General features: G+C 42.6%; 1 protein-coding gene across 1 annotated transcript in view; it reads right to left on the reverse strand.

Annotated features, from left to right (window-relative positions):
• The window catches only part of LOC310789176 (NLR family CARD domain-containing protein 3-like), a gene marked incomplete at its 3' end in the record, with an annotated part of 64,215 nt that extends 46,973 nt beyond the window's left edge, over positions 1-17,242 (reverse strand). Inside the window, 3 exon segments of the mRNA XM_083650764.1 lie at positions 10,796-10,969; positions 11,063-12,854; positions 16,941-17,242. Of these exon segments, the coding sequence (XP_083506890.1) occupies positions 10,796-10,969; positions 11,063-12,854; positions 16,941-17,238 (2,264 nt within the window). The 5' untranslated portion in view covers positions 17,239-17,242.
• Positions 17,243-19,351: the final 2,109 nt, after the last annotated feature.

Genomic DNA, 19,351 nt, shown 5'->3' on the forward strand with positions numbered 1-19,351 from the left:
ATGGCTCTGCAGAGAGCTTTTATTTTGACTGAGATACATGTGTGGAAGCAACAAGACTCATAGGTGGAAAACAGCGACAGTTGTATGTTTTGGAGGAACTGACAATGATCAAAAACATGCGGTCGTCACGCACGGCTAAGGTAGAAACCACTTAGCGGATGGAGAAGCTTTTTACTACAGTCTGCCACACTGTAGTGAGCAGTCATGCTCACAAGATCGGAGTGGACGCAGGATCTCAATATATTCAATATATATCACTGATGTGACATCAAAGTAAGTTTACGTTCAGAACTACTCTCATACATTAGTGTTTAGACCCGAAACATGACTGGCAGTGTTATCTCATGTGTGTGTATGTGTGTGTGTGTGTGTGTCAGAGAGAGAGAGAGAGAGAGAGTACTGTGTGTGTGTGTGTGTCTGTGTGTGTGTGTGTGCGTGTGTGTGCGTGTGCGTGTGCGTGTGCGCGTGTGCGTGTGCGTGTGGGAGAGAGAGAGGGAAAGAGGGAGAGAGTGTCACTCAACAATGTCTTGCAAATACGTTTTTTTGTGAATGCCATATTTGATGAGCTGTGGGAGGGCTGGACAGCACAAATTAAAGCAGGATTTTTTTAAATCAACTTCATACTTGCTGAAATGTTATTATCATACATGTGGGTCTCTTCTCCTTGTGTATTCCATACTTTCTGGCTTTACACAAAATATGGAGGAACCCCATCTACTAGTGATGCGCGGGTCACCCAGAACCCGCCGGGTCCCGCGGGCTGGGCCGCCCCGCAGGTGGGCTGGGTTGGCAAATTATGAAAATATCTTGGGTGCGGGCGGGGCAGGCTCAGAACGTGACAAAGCAACATTATTAAATAATTTAGAGCAGTGAAACACGCAGAGTAATTAACCTTAAAGACGTGAACTCTCTCTCACACACAATCAGACAGACTCCTGCTGCACTCTCTATAGCCTACATGGAGTAAAGAAATGCTTCAATGAGGTAGCCTATGTGCTCTCAAAACAAACATTTTGGAAGGATTATTCGCTGTAATTATTATTTGAAGTGTCCATATAATGCCACCGCAGATTTTCTGTTGTGGACTCGACTGTGATCTATTTGTCAACTTTACTGCAACGTGAGTAGGCTGTGAACAATTGAGAGCGAGGTAATTAAAAGAAATCAGACAGCGAGTCTAGCCGTATCTGCAAGCCGTGTGCGCACCTGCTGCACTACTACGTTTAGTAGCCTACTACTGCAACATGGCCAATTGAGAGCGCATGAGGTAATTCAAATAAATGGGGAAGAATAAGAACTGTTTCTGTAGCCTGCCTAGTGCCTACCTCTACCTGCTACCTCCATTTGAAACACTGCGGTCACGCCATCCGCACTTTGGGGAATCGCTATCTGAAGACCATGGATTAATTGAAGAAAGACTGACATGAAAGTGTGATAGATGCAATTCGGGTATAGCATAATAAATTCATGGTCTGTGCTAAGATTAAAAAGATCATACAGTCATGGGAACAATTGATACAAAATATGTTTAAAATAGTTAAAAGCAGTAAAAACTCATATTTTGTTAAAAGGCACTAAAAGAGTTAAAATGCTTGGGAACAATCGATAAAGTAGCCTATATTGAGAATAATTAAAAGCAGTAAAAACTCATATTATTTGGATATAGCAGAATAAAACAAAGCATTTGTTTTATATTGATTTCAGTTATCTTGTGGGCATTTTCATGTGTGTTTCATGTTTCACCGTTGTCTTTGTAGTTATGTTTAACCATTTGAGAACCGCATACATTTTCTGTTTTACTATGCTCAGGATTCGTAAGTTTCACAACAGTAGTAATTACTGGAGGGTACCAGCAGGCGGCGCCTAGGCGCTTGGAGCGATATTTTGGGATGCACTGCTTCCCCTCTTTAGACAAAATACACTTTGATCTGAGGAAAGCATCGTCATTGAATTCTTTCCACACATATCGCCCTTTTACAGGTATTTATCCCTCATGGTAACGTTTGATATTGTATGGTATGTTTTGTAAATGTATGTATGCCCTCGGGAAACTGTTTGTAGTGTGACACGTCCGTGCTTTGTGTTGGAATGCAGTTAATTACCTGACGACGAGCGAAGCTAATGTGGCTAAGCTAACGTTAGCCACGGGCAGCGTCTGGTTCATGTTTAGAACAGTGCAAAGCTAACTAGCATCTCATGTGGTCTTTCAACAGTAGTTCTTTGTGGCCATGTACACGTTAGTTACTAGTCTTGTGTTGATTGAGTGAGTTTATATGAATATTAAGTTACTGGTGTTGTATTGTATGAGTGAATTTATGTTAAGTTACTGGTTTACCTGTATACATTCCAATAGTAGGCTAATATTGTATTATGGTCTATTGATGTAGCTACAGTATTTTTGATATGTTATATTGTTGCCAGGAACTTAGTAATAATAGCCACTGTGACATTTGTACATGTATGGTTTTGTGACTTAAAGACAAAATACACTTTGATCTGAGGAAAGCATCGTCATTGAATTCTTTCCACACATATCGCCCTTTTACAGGGCGTTGCAAAAGCAGCAGCGCAACTCATCCAGAGCAGACCTAGGCTACAACTGTTGTCGCGCACGGCAGCATGTAAGTGTCTGTGTGTGTGTGTGTGTGTGTGTGTGTGTGTGTGTGAGAGAGGGGGGAGAGAGACAGAGTTATTAGCTACTTTGCACACCTTGGAAGCTCTGCTGTGCTCCTCCTGAGTCCGGAGACATATTACCGTAAATTCCGGACTATAAGGCGCACCGGTATATAAGCCGCGGGACCAAAATTGACTATTTTTTTCTTATATAAGCCGCACCGGTCTATAAGCCGCGGGTGTTTTGATGTTTAATTACCATATGAAAGGGTTCGTGCACAGAGAGGAATGTCGGGAAAGAGATGGCTGTTTGGGGAAGCTCCCATTTATTAACATTTCAACAAAACAAAACAAAAGTCAGGTCACTAATCCCCAGACAAAATCACACAACAATAGGCTATATGTGCAGCAAACCTGTAACCAGAGAAGTCAAGTCACTAATCCTCGTCTTCCTCTTCTTCCTGCGTACTGAAACCACCAAAGTCCTCATCTTCAGTGTCGGAAACGAACAGGTTCAGGGTGGCTTCGTCAACCACTCTCCTCTCTCCTTCATTGTCACTCAAAACCAACGAACTCCTCTTCGTCACTGTCGGCATCGAACAGCCTCTGAAGCCTCTGACGGCCCTCAGCGTCAGCTGTGGCGGCGTCATCCTCTTCATCCCGCAGCAGTCCAGCGTTTTGGAACCCGTTGGTGATTGTGGATGTTTTCACACTCCTATAATATTCCGTGATCTTCCTTTGTGTGAATTCGCCGAAGTTTGTGATTTTCTCCTGGTAGTCGGGAGGGAGTTGTTCAGTAGTTATCGCCCGGACGGACAGTCCCTTTCGTCTCATGAATCGGAAGCACCAAGATGGGCCACCTATGAAATGTTCAATTTTCATTTCGGTGGCGACTGTTTTGGCCTTCAGTCGGATCTGCACCGTGGAAACGCCTCGGCCGTCTGCTCTCTGGGTCAACACCCAATCTTCAAGGGAATCTTCAAGTTCGGGCCATCTGCTTTTATGACCTCTGAAGGACTTTTTGGTCTTCTTGCACTGAGACAGTTCCTCCTGCTGCACCGTCCAACGCCTCACCATTGACTCATCGATGCCCAGGTTACGCGCGGCTGCTCTGTTTCCCTCTTTTAATGCGAGATTGACTGCTTTCAACTTGAAAGCTGCGTCGTGTGAATTTCTGCATACCTTCCCCATGGTAAGTGAGAGTGTTGCTTCTACTGCTCGTCTTGTTGTGAATATTCCTTGATCTTCCTTTGTGTGAATTCGCCGAAGTTTGTGATTTTCTCCTGGTAGTCGGGGGAGGGAGTTGATGGCCGAGTGGCCGTTTGCTTACCGTAATTACCATATGTAAGTGGTCACGCACAGAGGGGATTGTCGGGAAAGAGATGGCTGTTTGAGGAAGCTCCCATTTACCGTATTACCGTAACATTTCAACAAAACAACATAACACAACACCACCGTTGTTTATTTTTACAGTGCACACAGTGTCCGCGGTGTGGTGAAAAGAGGGCAAGAGAGGAAATTAAAACAGAAGTGGATTTATAGTTAGAAAGAGTGCTAAAAAAGAGAGATTTTATTTGTATTTTTTTTTTTTTTCTGAAAAAATCCATAGATAAGCCGCACCGTTATATAAGCCGCAGGGGCCAAAAAACGGGAAAAAAGCCGCGGCTTATAGTCCGGAATTTACGGTACATTAAATTGGCCGTTGCGGGCTGCTGGGTTGGGCTGGGTTAGGAATTTTCAGATATTTTAACGGGCTGGGCGGGGCGGGCTGGCTCCAATGACGGGTTGGGTTGGGGCGGGCCTTAACTCATTGAGTGCCATGGACGAGCATGTTCGTCATTTCGTTTAGTAACGTAGAGTGCCAAGGACGAGTATGTTCGTCAATTGCGTTTTTTGACGGTGGGACGTGGATCAAAGCATCAGGCATCTCCTGTACAAATATGGGAGCTATGAAGGCGTGTAACCTATTTTACAGAACCCTTAGGTGGCGACAGTGCTCTCCAGAGTACAGAAAGGCGAGGAAAAAACAAAGAAGAAGTCGTTGGGGAAACGGAAATCGCATCGCATCCGTATGCATCGATATGCATGAAGCATAACATTACTGTAGCTGTGCCTGCAGCAGCCAATCTGCTGCCACAATTGAGCCCCTCCGTGTCCGTTGCGACAGCACATCCGCATGATCAGCCGTGGAGTTGTTATTATTCTCAACTGGAAGCATGGGAGCCGGTGACAAACACACGCGGAACGCTGTAAAAAAGCTGGATGTCGCGCACCCTTCACTGTGCACAGCAAACGCAGCAGAAAGCCACCAGAGACACTCCCATACGGAGGAGGAGTGTGCAGTGGGGGGGGGGGGGGGGGGGTGCACGCAGAGCAGCACACAACACTGACCCAGACAGACCCAGACAGCAGGACAGGATTGGCAAACGCAAGCCAGAATATCCGATGCCCACCAGCAGCAAATCAAGACCAGCAAGAAGCTGCAACCAGCAGCGCACGCAGGGGCCAGCGCTGCTGGTTGCAGCTAAAAAATATTATTCTGCCAAACAAAATTCCCTGGCCTTCACTGTTTTATTGAAGGAAATTATTTTTGAGGTGTGACTACATTAGAAAATATTAGCTTCAGAGTCAGTGATGTGCTTGAAATGTTTAATTTCACAAAAGGCTCATTATCTCAGCTTCTAGAAAAAAATTGCTGTTTTTGGTTAAATCAAGCTATCTTCTCCGGCTCATAACTAAAGAACGGAAAATGGGATCAATAAACTTTTTTTGCAGATGATAGAAGAGAGTCTCATCGTTCTTTGTGCATGTTCAGTGTTTACATAGTAATATCACACAATATTCTGTGGGCCTCGAGAAATCACTGAAAACGCTCTGAAACTCTGGCACTGGGAGCGTCCGTTCTCCAAAAGTGGCTGGCACTCAATGAGTTAAAAAACCCTGACCCGCGCATCACTACCATCTACTAATTCAATATTTGCTTCATTTGAACTTTGCGTGTTTGTGTAACATTACATATCGTCGCTGTCCGATGAAAACCACTCATCTCCAAAACAGCAACTTTTCAGGAAATGAAAAAACCCTCTGCTCTTAAAATACTGCACACCATGTCATCAAAGTTGGCACGTCTTCATTATAGACGTTACATTTGTAATATCTGTCGTTACAATATTAATATATTACCTGAATAAGCTCAAATGATGTTAGAGGATTATCAATCTGAGTTCGCAAAGCCTCCCGCCGTCTAGGGATGCACGATATACCGGTACCACAATGGTACCGCGCTACCCTGTCGTTAAAAACGGTACTATACCACGTTAATTTAGTACCGATACTTTTTAAAATGTCATGAGTTGCGTCAGTGTGCGACCGGCGCTGTTGGCGCCGCTCACCAAACCTCTGGGAGCCGCAACGAGCGGATGATGTAACCAAACTGCATTCAAAAACATGCACTTTTAACGAGCAAGAGAGCGGGATAATAGATGACTCACATCCAGAATTGACATTTTATTCACTTACTGTAACCTCTCCGTGGATTATATATATGCTGAATTGAAGAGTGCCGTCTGGTAATACATTTTACGTACCTCTGTATAATCATGAACGGCTATGTGATGTTTTTCATAGAGAGACAAATGCACACACGTGTAATGTTAGCAGCTGCTCCGCAGAGGCAGACAGCAGTGTGCTCTCTGTCACCAAGCCATCATGATTCCCTCCACTTCAGTCTGAATATCAGGCTAGGATGTTTTCACATCAGAGAACGGGGTTCATTTCCCTCGTTTGAGGGTTTGCCTGGCGGCGTCTGGAGATCTTTTAATCACGTCAATTAATTGCCCCTCCTCTTCAACATTCCTGATATTAGGCATAATGGTAGTGAGTGGAACATTACGTGGATAATAGGCTACCGCATTTTCTTTTGCCAACTTTCTGAAAATTGGCCTACCTAGGGGACATCAGACCACTGCATAATGCAAAAGCCCCAATAACACCATGGCCCTGACTCAAATATGTACTAAATAATTAAATCAAGGCCATAGAGTGTCATTAAACCCTTACATGGCATGCAGCAATCCCATGTCCCCCATACTAATATTTACAATAATCCAATTATTAATGATATAGTGATTAATTGTCAAAAACACACCTGACATGAAAAATTACACCATATAATAAACCACCACCATAGCATATATTTCAATAGCCTATTTATTGTGCATGCAAATAAGAAACATAATGACATTCATTAATACACAGGACAACATGTTAATATCCCTTCCTTGTGCCAAAATAAAACACATTTAGAAGCCCAGGATTATTAGCCCACATAGCCTACTAAAGTAGACTGAACACAAAATGAAATGACTCAATACACCTTGGCAGAGTTCTGCTAAACAAATAGAAAGGGAGAAAATGTGCTCAGTAGAGTACTGGGCACATGTTTCCTGATGTTTTAGGTTTTTGCCGTGGTATCGTTTGAGTATCGGTATCGAGATACTTAGGCAGGTATCGGTACCGAACTCATAATTTTGGTATCGTGACATCCCTAGTGTGTGTGTGTGTGGGAGAGAGAGAGGGAAAGAGGGAGAGAGTGTCACTCAACAATGTCTTGCAAATATTTTTATGTGAATGCCATATTTGATGAGCTGTGGGAGGGCTGGACAGCACAAATTAAAGCAGGATTTTTTAAATCAACTTCATACTTGCTGAAATGTTATTATCATACATGTGGGTCTCTTCTCCCTGTGTATTCCATACTCTCTGGCTTTACACAAAATATGGAGGAACCCCATCTACTAATTCAATATTTGCTTAATTTGAACTTTGCGTGTTTGTGTAACATTACATATCGTCGCTGTCCGATGTAAACCACGCATCTCCAAAACAGCAACTTTCCAGGAAATGAAAAAACCCTCTGCTCTTAAAATACTGGACACCACGTCATCAAAGTTGGCACGTCTTCATTATAGACGTTATATCTGTAATATCTGTTGTTACAATATTAATATATTACCTCAATAAGCTCAAATGAAGTTAGAGGATTATCAATCTGAGTTTGATGCACTTTTTCCACGGTGTGCAGCTCCGCAAAGCCTCCCACCGTCTGGAGCACACGGCCATGCGCACATACCTCCAGCCGGCTCCTCCAGCAGCGACCTCGAGCGCGCTCTCATGCCGAGTTAGAAACAGCGTCTCGGGGGAACAGAGCCTGCCAGTAACGCTAACATTACTCTCCACAGAAATCACTTTGATCTCCACAGTTTAAATGAGTTTGCAGCCCAGGGACAATTCAATTTTTTTTTTTTATCTATTTATGTCAGACAATGTCAGAAACAAACAAAACAAAGCCAGTGTATACAGCAGCGTTTGGTTGGGCTTAGGGATGCACACAATTAATCGAAACTCAATTAATTGCTTGTTAAGGATTTACTCGAGCAAAGAAAAATTACTCGATCAAAACAAAAACAAAAAGCAACTTGCGTTCTGATTTCTGACAGTAGAATGGTGTTTTCAAATAATTTCTTAATGATCCACCAGAGGGCGCAATGGTATTACTATAGCCCTTTTCAGACACATCACGCAGGCGCAGTAAACTCTGAACACCTGGTGGCAGGCAGCCATTTTAAGATTGGTCTGAAATAGAATAGGAAAACCCACACAGTTGCAACGACCATGAAGAGGGCGAAGAGAAGCGTTGTGTGGGAACATTTTGATAAGAAAGGAGAAGATACTGCCGTATGCAAACACTGTGAATCGGTGTACAGCTACACCAACACAACGACAGCACTGCTCTATCACTTGAACGGTGTTCATTCAGATAAATTGGCTGGCTCCTCTTCATCTCCGCTAGAGCAACCCACCATCAGCTCAGCATTTAAGAGGAAAAGTTGTGACTCACGGCGAGCAGAGAAAATAACCCAGTCGATCTGTGGGGTTATAGAAAAAGACATGATGCCTATCTCTATGGTTGAAGGCAGGGGATTTAAGCAAATGATGCACCTCCTGGAACCAGCATACGATATCCCAAGCCGAAGCACAATCACCAGGCACTTTGAGAAGAGATACGGTGATGCTAAGTCCAAGTTGCTAGCAGAGCTAGCTGACGTTACATCTACCGGCGGCAAGGTTGCACTGACGACAGATAGCTGGACTGCCATGACAACCGAAAACTACGTGACCATCACCTGCCACTACATCACCCAGGACTGGGGAGTCAGCAGTGCGGTGTTGCTAACCAGAAGCTTGCCAGGCAGTTCAAAATAAAAGAATTGAGAGCGAGTTCTGCCTGAGATTGTGTGCTTTACAAAAATCGCCTTTTCTCCTGTTTTTCTTCTCAGAGAGACCTTTTGGGTGAAAACAGGGTGTATATAAATGGCTATAAGTAGAGTACAGAACATGCTAAAAGCTCACTTTTTTTTCCTGGTGAACCCAGAGACGTACATCTTCATTTTGAGGTATTGCAAATCACTTTGGTGCTAATAGATAATTTACTGTGGGTCTTGAAAGATGACCAACAATTATGAAAATCTTTGGCCTGTGCTAAATATTGGCAGTCCTAAACTGGCCATGAATGAGTTAAAGTGCCGTATTCTCATGATGCACCATGGATTTCTAACCGAATGACTCAATGCAGCTCATTGGCTATTGCTGTCATTCAATTATCATTAACCATTTATTTAGTCATCTGTTGTTTGCCTAACATTATGTAATGATTAGTGGTCATGATTGTGAACGTTCACGTTACTGTGATTACTAGCGACATATCCCACAGTGTGCTGTGAAACGATAACCTCACTGTGCAGTGAAAATCACTGAGCAGCACCCAATGTGGTAACACTTTATAATAACTATACACTATAAAGTATTAATAAACCATTATTAAATACATAATTCATCATGAATTCATCATTTATAAAGCATTATTCATACATCACTAAGCATTAGTAACACAGTTATAAACATTTTATTCCTGATTAATAACCTAATCTCTAATGTGTTTAATTATTGTATTCTCATACTTTGTAAATGATAGATGCACCATTAATAAATACGTATTATTGCCATTCCCAAGTTCGTTAAAGCGATATCTCAAGAACGGCTTGATGGAATTTCTGCCAATTTGGCTCAAACGTCGACTTGGGGGCAAAGATGAACGGATTACATTTTGGTGATCAAAGGTCAAGGTCACTGTGACCTCTCGAATGCCATTTTCAAGCTTGTTAACGCAATATCTCAGGAATGCCTTGATGGAGTTTCTTTGAATTTGCCTCAAACGTCCACTTGGACTCAAGGATGAACTGATTACATTTTGGTAGTCAAAGTTCAAGGTCACTGTGACCTCACACACCCAATTTCCAAACTCTGTAACGCAACATCTCAGGAGCGCCTTGACAGAATTTCTTCCAATTTGCCTCAAATGGCGATTTGGACTCTAGAATGAACTAATGGCGGAGGCATAAGTCCGCGTTGCATTCGTTCTAGTTTATTATGTCATGCTGTTACGTTATGTCTTGTCATGTCTGTCAGGAGTATTTGTTCCTCGCCTGTGAGCTTTTAAGGTGTTGGGTAGGCTGTGAAAATGAATTGTCCTTCTGAGATAAATAAAGTCATCTGAATCTGAATCTGAATCTGAATCCAAGGAGAGGAAACAATGAAATGTCCTCATGGAAAGTAATTCACATATCATGGAAAGTAATTCGAAAGTAATTCACATATCATGGAAAGTAATTCACATATCATGGAAAGTAATTCACATAGACTAGGAAGTCTTGCTAAATATTGGATTCACAATTGGTTTTAAAATGACATGAACAGAGATAATCCTCTACATGATATGTGTTTATGTGAGCTGTACATCATCCAGCTTATTACACGGTTACTAACTAAAGAAATCAAAATGTAACTAGGAGAGGCACTCCCATTGTTAATTTGATTATTAAAGAAACAGCATTTACTGGACTTCTTTCTGCAGATTGATATGACCCACGGCCTCCGGAGTCTGTCATCAGAATTGTCTGTTATAAGCAATGGTCTGATACACAGAAATAACAGACTGTAGAATGCTGTGATCGACCAATCAGAATCAAGCATTCAACAAAGCCGTGTGATAATTGCTGATATTAACGTGTATGTAAAGCAGGATTTAAATGGTTGTCTGTTGAACACGAAGAGGAATACTGACCTGAGAGTCTCCAGTCTACAGTGTGGACTCTTCAGTCCAGCAGAGATCAGCTTCACACCTGCATCTTTCAGGATGTTGTCACTCAGGTCCAGCTCTCTCAGACTGGAGGACTGGGAGCTGAGCACTGAGGCCAGAGCTTCACAGCTTCTCTCTGACAGCTGACAGCCACTCAGCCTGAAGAAGAATTGGTGAGAGAGATATACAACACATTTAAAAATGTATATATATTTTATTTAATATATTTGATCTACCCAGTTATTAACCTACAGAGCTTTATTGGAGGCTTTGACTACTGGCAGCAGCCTCAGAAGAGCCTTGTCTGAAGCAGAGTATTTCTTCAGGTCAAACTCGTCCAGCTCTTCTTCTGATGACAGTAAGATGAAGACCAGAGCCGACCACTGAGCAGGGGAGATTTTGACTGTGGAGAGATTTCCTGATCTCAGGTACTGTTGGATCTCCTCCACTAGAGAACGGTCATTCAGCTCATTCAAACAGTGGAACAGATTGATGTTTGTCTCTGCAGAGGGATTCTTCTTGATCTTCTTCTTGATGTACTGGACTGTTTCCTGATTGGTCTGTGAGCTACTTCTTGTCTGTGGCAGCAGGCCTTGTAGGAGAGCCTGATTGGTCTCCAGTGAAAGGCCCAGGAGGAAGCGGAGGAACAAGTCCAGATGTCCATTTGGACTCAGTAAGGCCTTGTCCACAGCACTCTGGTAGAGATATTTTACTGCTGATCTGTCTCTGAATAGCCTAGACAACCTGGAGGCTTCTGACAGTGGATTGACACCAGTGTTGATGAATGAGACCATGACATGAACAGCAGCCAGAAACTCTTGAATGCTCAGATGGACAAAGCAGAAGACCTGGTCCTGGTACATCCCACACTCCTCTTTTTTAAAGATTTGTGTGAACACTCCTGAGTAAACTGAGGCTGCTTTGATATCAATACCACACTGTTTCAGGTCTTCTTCATAGAAGATCAGGTGGCCTTCCTCCAGCTTCTCAAAAGCCAGTTTTCCCAGAGAGAGAATCATGTCGCTGCTCTGTGTCCAGTGCGGATCTGTTTCAGTTTTCCCATGATACTTGACGTTCTGCAATTTGGACTGAACCACCAGGAAGTGGATGTACATCGCAGTCAGGGTCTTGGGCAGGTTTTCTGTGTCACGAGTGTTCAACAGATGCTTCAGAACTTTAGCAGTGATCCAGCAGAACACTGGGATGTGGCACATGTTGTGGAGGGTTCGTGAATTCTTGATGTGGGAGACGATTATGCTGGCCTGCTCCTCATCTCTGAATCTCTTCCTGAAGTAGTCTTCTTTCTGTTGGTCATTGAAGCCTCTCACCTCTGTTACCATGTCAACGTACTCAGAAGGGATCTGACTGGCTGCTGCAGGTCGTGTGGTTATCCAGATGTGAGCAAGCGGAAGCAGATTCCCCTCGATGAGGTTTGTTAGCAACACATCCACTGAGGTCGACTCTGTAACATCATCCAGGAACTCATTGTTCTTGAAGTCTAGAGGAAGCCGACACTCATCCAGTCCATCAAAGATGAACATCACTGGGAATTTGTCAAACCTGCAGATTCCTGCTTTTTTGGTCTCAGGAAAGAAGTGGTGAAGAAGTTTCACCAAGCTGAACTGTTTATCTTTCAGCCGATTCAACTCTCGGAAAGTGATTGGAAATATGAATTGCATATCCTGGTTGGCTTTGTCTTCAGCCCAGTCCAGAGTGAGCTTCTGTGTTAAGACTGTTTTCCCAATGCCAGCCACTCCCTTTGTCAGCACTGTTCTGGTTGGTTTATCTCTTCCAGGTAAGGGTTTAAAGATGTCTTCACTTTTGATTGTGTTTTCTGGGCTCAGTGGTTTCCTGGATGCCGTTTCAATCTGTCTGACTTCATGTTTATTGTCGGCCTCTCCAGTCTCTTCCTCTGTGAGGAAGAGCTCTGTGAAGATCTCATTCAGAAGTACCAACTTTTCTGAGTTTGTGATTCCCTCAAACAAACGCTGAAACTTCTTCTTCAAGTTGGATTTGTGTTTACTCCGGCACTCGGCAAGCGTCTCTGAATGAACAGACAACAATGAGAGAATGGTATAGTAATTATGAGTAATGCTAATATTTCCTGTTAAATGTCCATATTCTAAACATGAATTTATTTAGTAAGCTCATCCTGGCGTTTAATGGAGTTGAAGGTATAAGCTGTTGTACAGTCAGTTATTATTACTCAACAGGGAGTTAGGGTGAGGGTCATGCAACAGGGAGTTTGATGCAACCAATCAGATTCTCTAAAGACACTTTTCCACTGTGCTGATAATTCCTACAATCTGTGCTTTATTGTTTGTGTTGGCAACTTTTGTGTTGAACAACCAGATACTTTCTATACTAAAATGGCAGCCTGCCGCTCTTCACAAATCTATTGTCTGGACATATACTAATGAAAGTAGACTCACACTCTATATACATTTCATTTAGGGCTGTCAATCGATTAAAATATTTAATCGCTATTAATTGCATGATTCTCCATAGTTAATCACGATTAATCGCAAATTAATCACACTCTTTTTTTAAATCGGTTCTAAATCTTCCGTAAACGGAGGTACCTTAAATCTGGTATTTTCTTGTGCCAGTTAACAATACTTGAGAGCTTTGTTCAAATATGCACTGTTGCATGGGTAGTATTATCATTAGCTATTATCATTAGTAGGGGTAAGAGCAGCTGTCTCAGCTCTCTCCCCCCTCTCTCTATCTCCCCCTGTCTCTCTCTCTCTGCCTGTCTCTCTCTCTCTGCCACGGTCTGAGGGCAGAGAGAGAGAGACAGATGATTGTAATATATATATATATGTTGGTCTCGACCTAGTTTCAAGATGAAGACCAGTCATGTTACCTCACATCACAATAGGCATCAGCTCCCAGCCTTAGTCAAGTGTAATCCTAGTGTGACGTCCGTTATGACGTGTGACTCATCACCCCATCCTCAATAGCCAATCAGCCCCTGTCAACATGCCAATTTGACGTCACTGCGGAGGCTATGAGGTGGCAGTACATATAGCCATGCTCAGCGCGTAGGGTTGTCACGATATTTCGACGCACGATATATCGCGATATCGAAACGTCACGATATGCGTATCGTCAGAAAAAAATGATATCGTTAAAAAAAAATTTTTTTTTTTTTTTTTGCTCCTGAATAATAATAGAACAAATTTAGCAGAATCAACACGCACGAGTGAGGGGGTAGACTACTACTGGGATGGCAAAACAGCTCAAGGGGTACATAAGTTTAGGGACCATTGAGCATGAGTTATTTAAGAAATAGATTACTTTATTTTTCTTTCACCATGCAACAAACATTTAGTTTGTGACAGTGTGACACATTCTATTGCAAGAGAAGCATTATCTTCCATGTTGTTTTATAGTTATTATAATAACAATTTCCAAAAACAGCATTTGTTTTGTATTTTGTGTATTTCAAATGAAAGACTATTTTTCCAGTATTTTCCCAGGGCTCCCTTGAAAAGAGGTTTCGATTTCAATGGGACTCACATGGTTAAAGGAGGACTTACCCCCTAGATATGTATCAGAACAGTGATTTGAAAATACCTATGGAAAAAACCAAGAAATGACATATGCTCTTGTCTATACTAAACTCTTTGGCTGTGTTCAAGTCAAGATTTTTTTCCGGAAATCGACGCCATTACAGTTTGCCCACCGCCTCGAAAATAACTTATTTGAGAGGAGCAATATCTTTATAAATATCAACAACTAGCCAACGCTGGTAGCCTGTATGGAAGCAGCGTTGCTCAAAATGGTTGAAAGTAATATCAATTTGGTAATTCAGTGGCGAAATAGAAATTTAATTATTTTTCTCCATGTGTGTGTGTGGCGTCTATCTATCGATAAGAGCATAGTGACACGAGGCTCGTTTACCGCAGCACACCGCACAATAGGACAAACCCCCCGCTCTGGGGTAACACAATGTGAGATTTCTCCACGTCATTCCCTCGTCCAACTTGCCACAAAGTCCCTTTTTAATTTTAGTTTGGGGGCTTTTCGTGATTCTTGTTAAAAGTTGTGCAAAAGTTTTCCTCTCAGCGCAGTTGCAGGCTGCGTTCTCCGCCTCCCTCCTCCCAGACCCTGGCTGGCGAAACAGGCTCCTGCATGGGACCAGGAGGATTCAGTCTGTCCAAACTCAATACCGATCTAATCTCTCAGTATGAGATGCAGGGAAATATATTTTAGTAGCCGATGTGTTTAGAGCAGCGTTGTCACGTTGTCACGTCGTAGTATAGCGTTATATTTTACATGTGCGCTAAACTGTGATGAGATTTGTTTGCGGAAATGTCAGACTGTGCTCTCTCTGCTCTGAGCACAGAGAGCAAGCAGGCAGAGGGGGAGAGAGAGAGAGAGAGAGAGATCGGCTCCCTACAAGCAGCAGAGTGAGTGTGAGAGAGAGAGAGAGAGAGAGGGATCTGCATGGGGAAAGTGGGAGAGAGATATGATGCTGCTAAGTGCACTGGCTGCGCTATAGGCTACACTCTCCATTCACAAACTGCACTGGTCTCTGTGACCGCGATGGCGCTCCAAGGATTAAATTATTATTACTCTCTTGCCTTTCATGACACAACTTTAAAACGTAGATAGATAGTAAAAAACACATATTTAGGAAAAGTCATGGACAGGCAGGGTCATATCTTTTATTGAAATATAGTTACATGCATTGAAAATATCAAAACGGTCCCACTGACCACAGTGGCGGTTCTAGTGTTAACTGGTCAAGTGACACAAACGTCCAATGAGCTGGTTGTATTGTAGCTACTAGCACCATATTGGTAGGAAAATGCTTGTGACATCATGGGAATAGGCTTGGAGTTGTGAGGAGCCGAAAGGGTACAGGGGGAGTAGTGGAGTAACTATCTTGAAATCCCATAGTCTTTGGTTCATCGTGACGTCACGACGTGTCAAATATCCCATTCATTTGCGGGCAAAAAAAAAAAGCAGTGTTCCACCCTTACAGGGCGCTTATGCCAGTTATGCTGCTGAAAAATGATACAAATGGCAGAATGGCAACAGTTTGGTCACAAATGTGGAAATTTTGACCAGCATTCTTCACACATCACCCCCAAAGTCATATTGGTTAAAAGCTGAAAAAAAGTGTTTTGGAGGTAAGTTCTCCTTTAAATAAATGATAAATAAATACATAAAAATTATTTACTTTTGTTAAAAAGAATATTGTTAAAATATCGTATCGTATCGTTATCGTGAACCCAATATCGTGTATGGTATCGTATCGTGAAATTAGTGTATCGTGACACCCCGACAGCGCGTCATCATCCTCTTTCCCTGATCCTTCACCTCCATGGTCGCTGTACCTGGGCAGGTCGTATCCCCTCCTCTGAAGCTGCGTTTCGCCCCACCCACCTCCCCAGTCCACCACCAACGTCTTGACTCCTGAAGAATTCCCTACAGGGGGGGATTCTCTATCCTAGTCTGAGCAGATGCCCTCCTCTCTCACCACAAGAAGAGAGTCATCTTACCACGGAGTCATTACGCCAAAGAATCAGTTGCCATGCTGCCATGCAATAGAATTAGTTGCCATGCCATTTCGTGCCATAGAACTAACCGCCATGCCATTCGTGAATAAAGCTCGCTTGTTAAACTTTACCCACTGGTCTCTCATGATTGAAATATATATATATATATATATATATATATATATATAAATATATATATATATATATATATATATATATATATTTGAGAGAGACAGCATAGACAGACTAGTTACTGCGTATTCCCAGTAACTACTAGCAATAATACCAATACCAATGGCCAAATACTTACCCATACTAATGATAATAGCTAATGATAATAGCTACTCCCCATGCAATAGTGTATGTTTGCACAAAGCTCTCAAGTGTTGTTAACTGGCACAAGAAAATGTCAGGTTTAAGGTACCTCGGTTTAAGGTAGATTTACAACAGATCAAATTAATTGTGCGATTAATCGTGATTAACTGTGGACTCACACTCTATATACATTGTTGGCAAAAAGTGTTTTTAAATAATTTTGTCATATATGTCATATCTTACAAATCATTTTATGTGATGCATGCTTGCATAAAGTCCCATTTTATAATTGTCCCATTACTTACCTTCGGGTCCTGAACTGGTGTTTAATAATCGTTGCAGTAGATCATTCTTGAGGATTTTCCTCAGAACCTCTTTGGTCACCTCCAGAGTGTATTCGCTGTAGGTCTGGAACATGTGATCTACTGTGTCCGGCCTGTCTGCCTTCTCCAGGCGGCTCTTTGGGATGGCTGGGATGTCTAGGATGCCAGTCTGCTGCAGGAACCACTTGAACCTCTTGAACTCGTCATCTCCCAAATCATCCAAAGTTCCCAAGAGCAGCTCTACAGGTGTCGCCATCGTTGCTCCCTGACGAGAAGACATTATAGGATTAGTTGACCATACTATTGATCCTGTAACTGTGAGCTTGCAGATAATAGTGCCCTCATCTGACTGGCAGTTCTCACTTTTGAATGGCTCTGGTTCCAGGAAGTGAATTTCCCATTCATTTGTTTCAGAACATAAAGTTTGAATCCTGGAAGCAAGCCAACCAGCTAAGATATGAATCATGACTATGAAACAACAACAACAAAAGGGGGGTAAATGGCAAATGTTTTATTTTTATTGTTTGCAGTTTTCTCTTCTTTTTTCTTCTTCTCTATTGTGTGGCTCATAATACTGTCAATTAGTGGTGTAAAATTTATTTCCGGTTTATACTGCAGTGCTTATATATCGTTCCTCCACAGAGGTGCTAAATCGAGTCGAGTAGTCTAAGTAATAATCATGATAGTAATAATATAATAAGAATCTCTGTGTGTGAGTGAGCAAATTCTGTTGGGCCACAGCTATGCCATCTTATGTGCGACCGTGCAGAGCCAGATTTTTAATTAGGGACGATTAATGTTTGAAAGTCCAAATGCCAAAAATGTCACATGAAGGACAAAACCCTACATGCTCCCCTGTAAAACTGCTCAACACCCCCGGGTGTGCTGTTGTTTTCCTATGAGCAGAGTGCTGCTGCATATCATTGGGCGTCACTGCTCTCCATGGGAAAACAATGGTACAGCAGCAGTGCTACACTTAGCCAGGGCCGTAGCCAGGGTTCCGAAATAGGGGAGGTCCAGCAAGGGGAGGCGGATTCGGCGGCGCCCGTTAGGGCGCCGCCGAAAAAAGATTTGAGGTTTTTTTCCCCCCTTTTTAAGCCATATTTAGAGTAATATATCATTTTAAATCAACATTAGGATTATACTGTTGTGATGTCATTATTCAGCGTTTGAAGCTCAATTTGGGCCGTTTGAAGCCCAATTTGGGCCGTTTGAAGCCAGATTTGGGCCGTTTGAAGCCCTATTTGGGTCGTTTAAAGCCAGATTTGGGCCGTTTGAAGCCTGATTTGGGCCGTTTGAAGCCCAATTTGGGCCAAGTCCAATTTTACAATGAGATGCACCCACTTTAAACCTGAATAAAGTAATAAAACCACTAGTAAACCAGTAGGCGGCGCCTGGCCTGCTGTTCAGTGAGTGGCCTGGCCTGGCCTGCAAAAAAAAAAAAAAAAAATTTTTTTTTTTTTTTTTGGCAGGCTGAAATATTAGGGGAGGTCCGGACCTCCCCGTCCTCATAGCTAGCTACGGCCCTGCACTTAGCGTCACAAAATAAAATAAATACACACCGTTCAAATTTGCCACGGAGCGCTGCGCTACAAGTTCAAATTATTTCAACTTTGACCTCATTACCGCTGACCTTTCATGAGTGCATGACACATGTGGAAGGAACCTGGGTCCAGAGATGGGAAGTAACAAAGTACCAAACTTCATTACTGTACTTAAAGTCGAGCTGAACCCAAGAATGACTTTTCTTTTCTTTTAGTTCAAACACCTGGGTATGCAGTGCACCTATTTAATAATGTTTGCAAAGAAAATCACAACAATCTAATTTCTTTAGTTTTTCACACTTTTTCACATCAAAAGTTTGTTTTTCAAGATTTCATTGATAACAGTAATTTACAGTTTGCTGACGTCACCCCAGTACTATCAAATGTCTACCCCATTTCAACCAATCATATCACAACATGCAGCTGGCAATCAAATCTTCATTTCTGGATAATGTTCTCTTCCAAATGAAGTCGAAAATGGCGCCTAGTGCTTCTCTTCTGGCAGAGTTCCTATCCCATAAACTAACTACTAACTTGGCCAATTGTTAGAAACATGAACAAAAAACAAAAACTATAATCCCTAAGAATGTAAAGAAATGTAACTGGCTCGTTAAAACGCGCATTCCAGGGATATCGTATCGTTACAGCAGCGATAATGGCGCGCGCATCCGAGAGCTTGGCTGTCAGGGCGGGGTCGCACCTCGGAGATTCCAGGCCGACATGCTGCACTCTCCACTCGGCAACACGAAGGCAGCTGGCTGCCTGCGGGTCGCTGACATCCACTCCTCCCGTCAAAAGGCTCTTCCCGAGGGGAGCGCCACAACACACTGAATCCCACTCGATTTGGAG

Source organism: Poromitra crassiceps, assembly GCF_964638095.1.
Source record: "Poromitra crassiceps genome assembly, chromosome: 14".
Taxonomy (NCBI): domain Eukaryota; kingdom Metazoa; phylum Chordata; class Actinopteri; order Beryciformes; family Melamphaidae; genus Poromitra; species Poromitra crassiceps.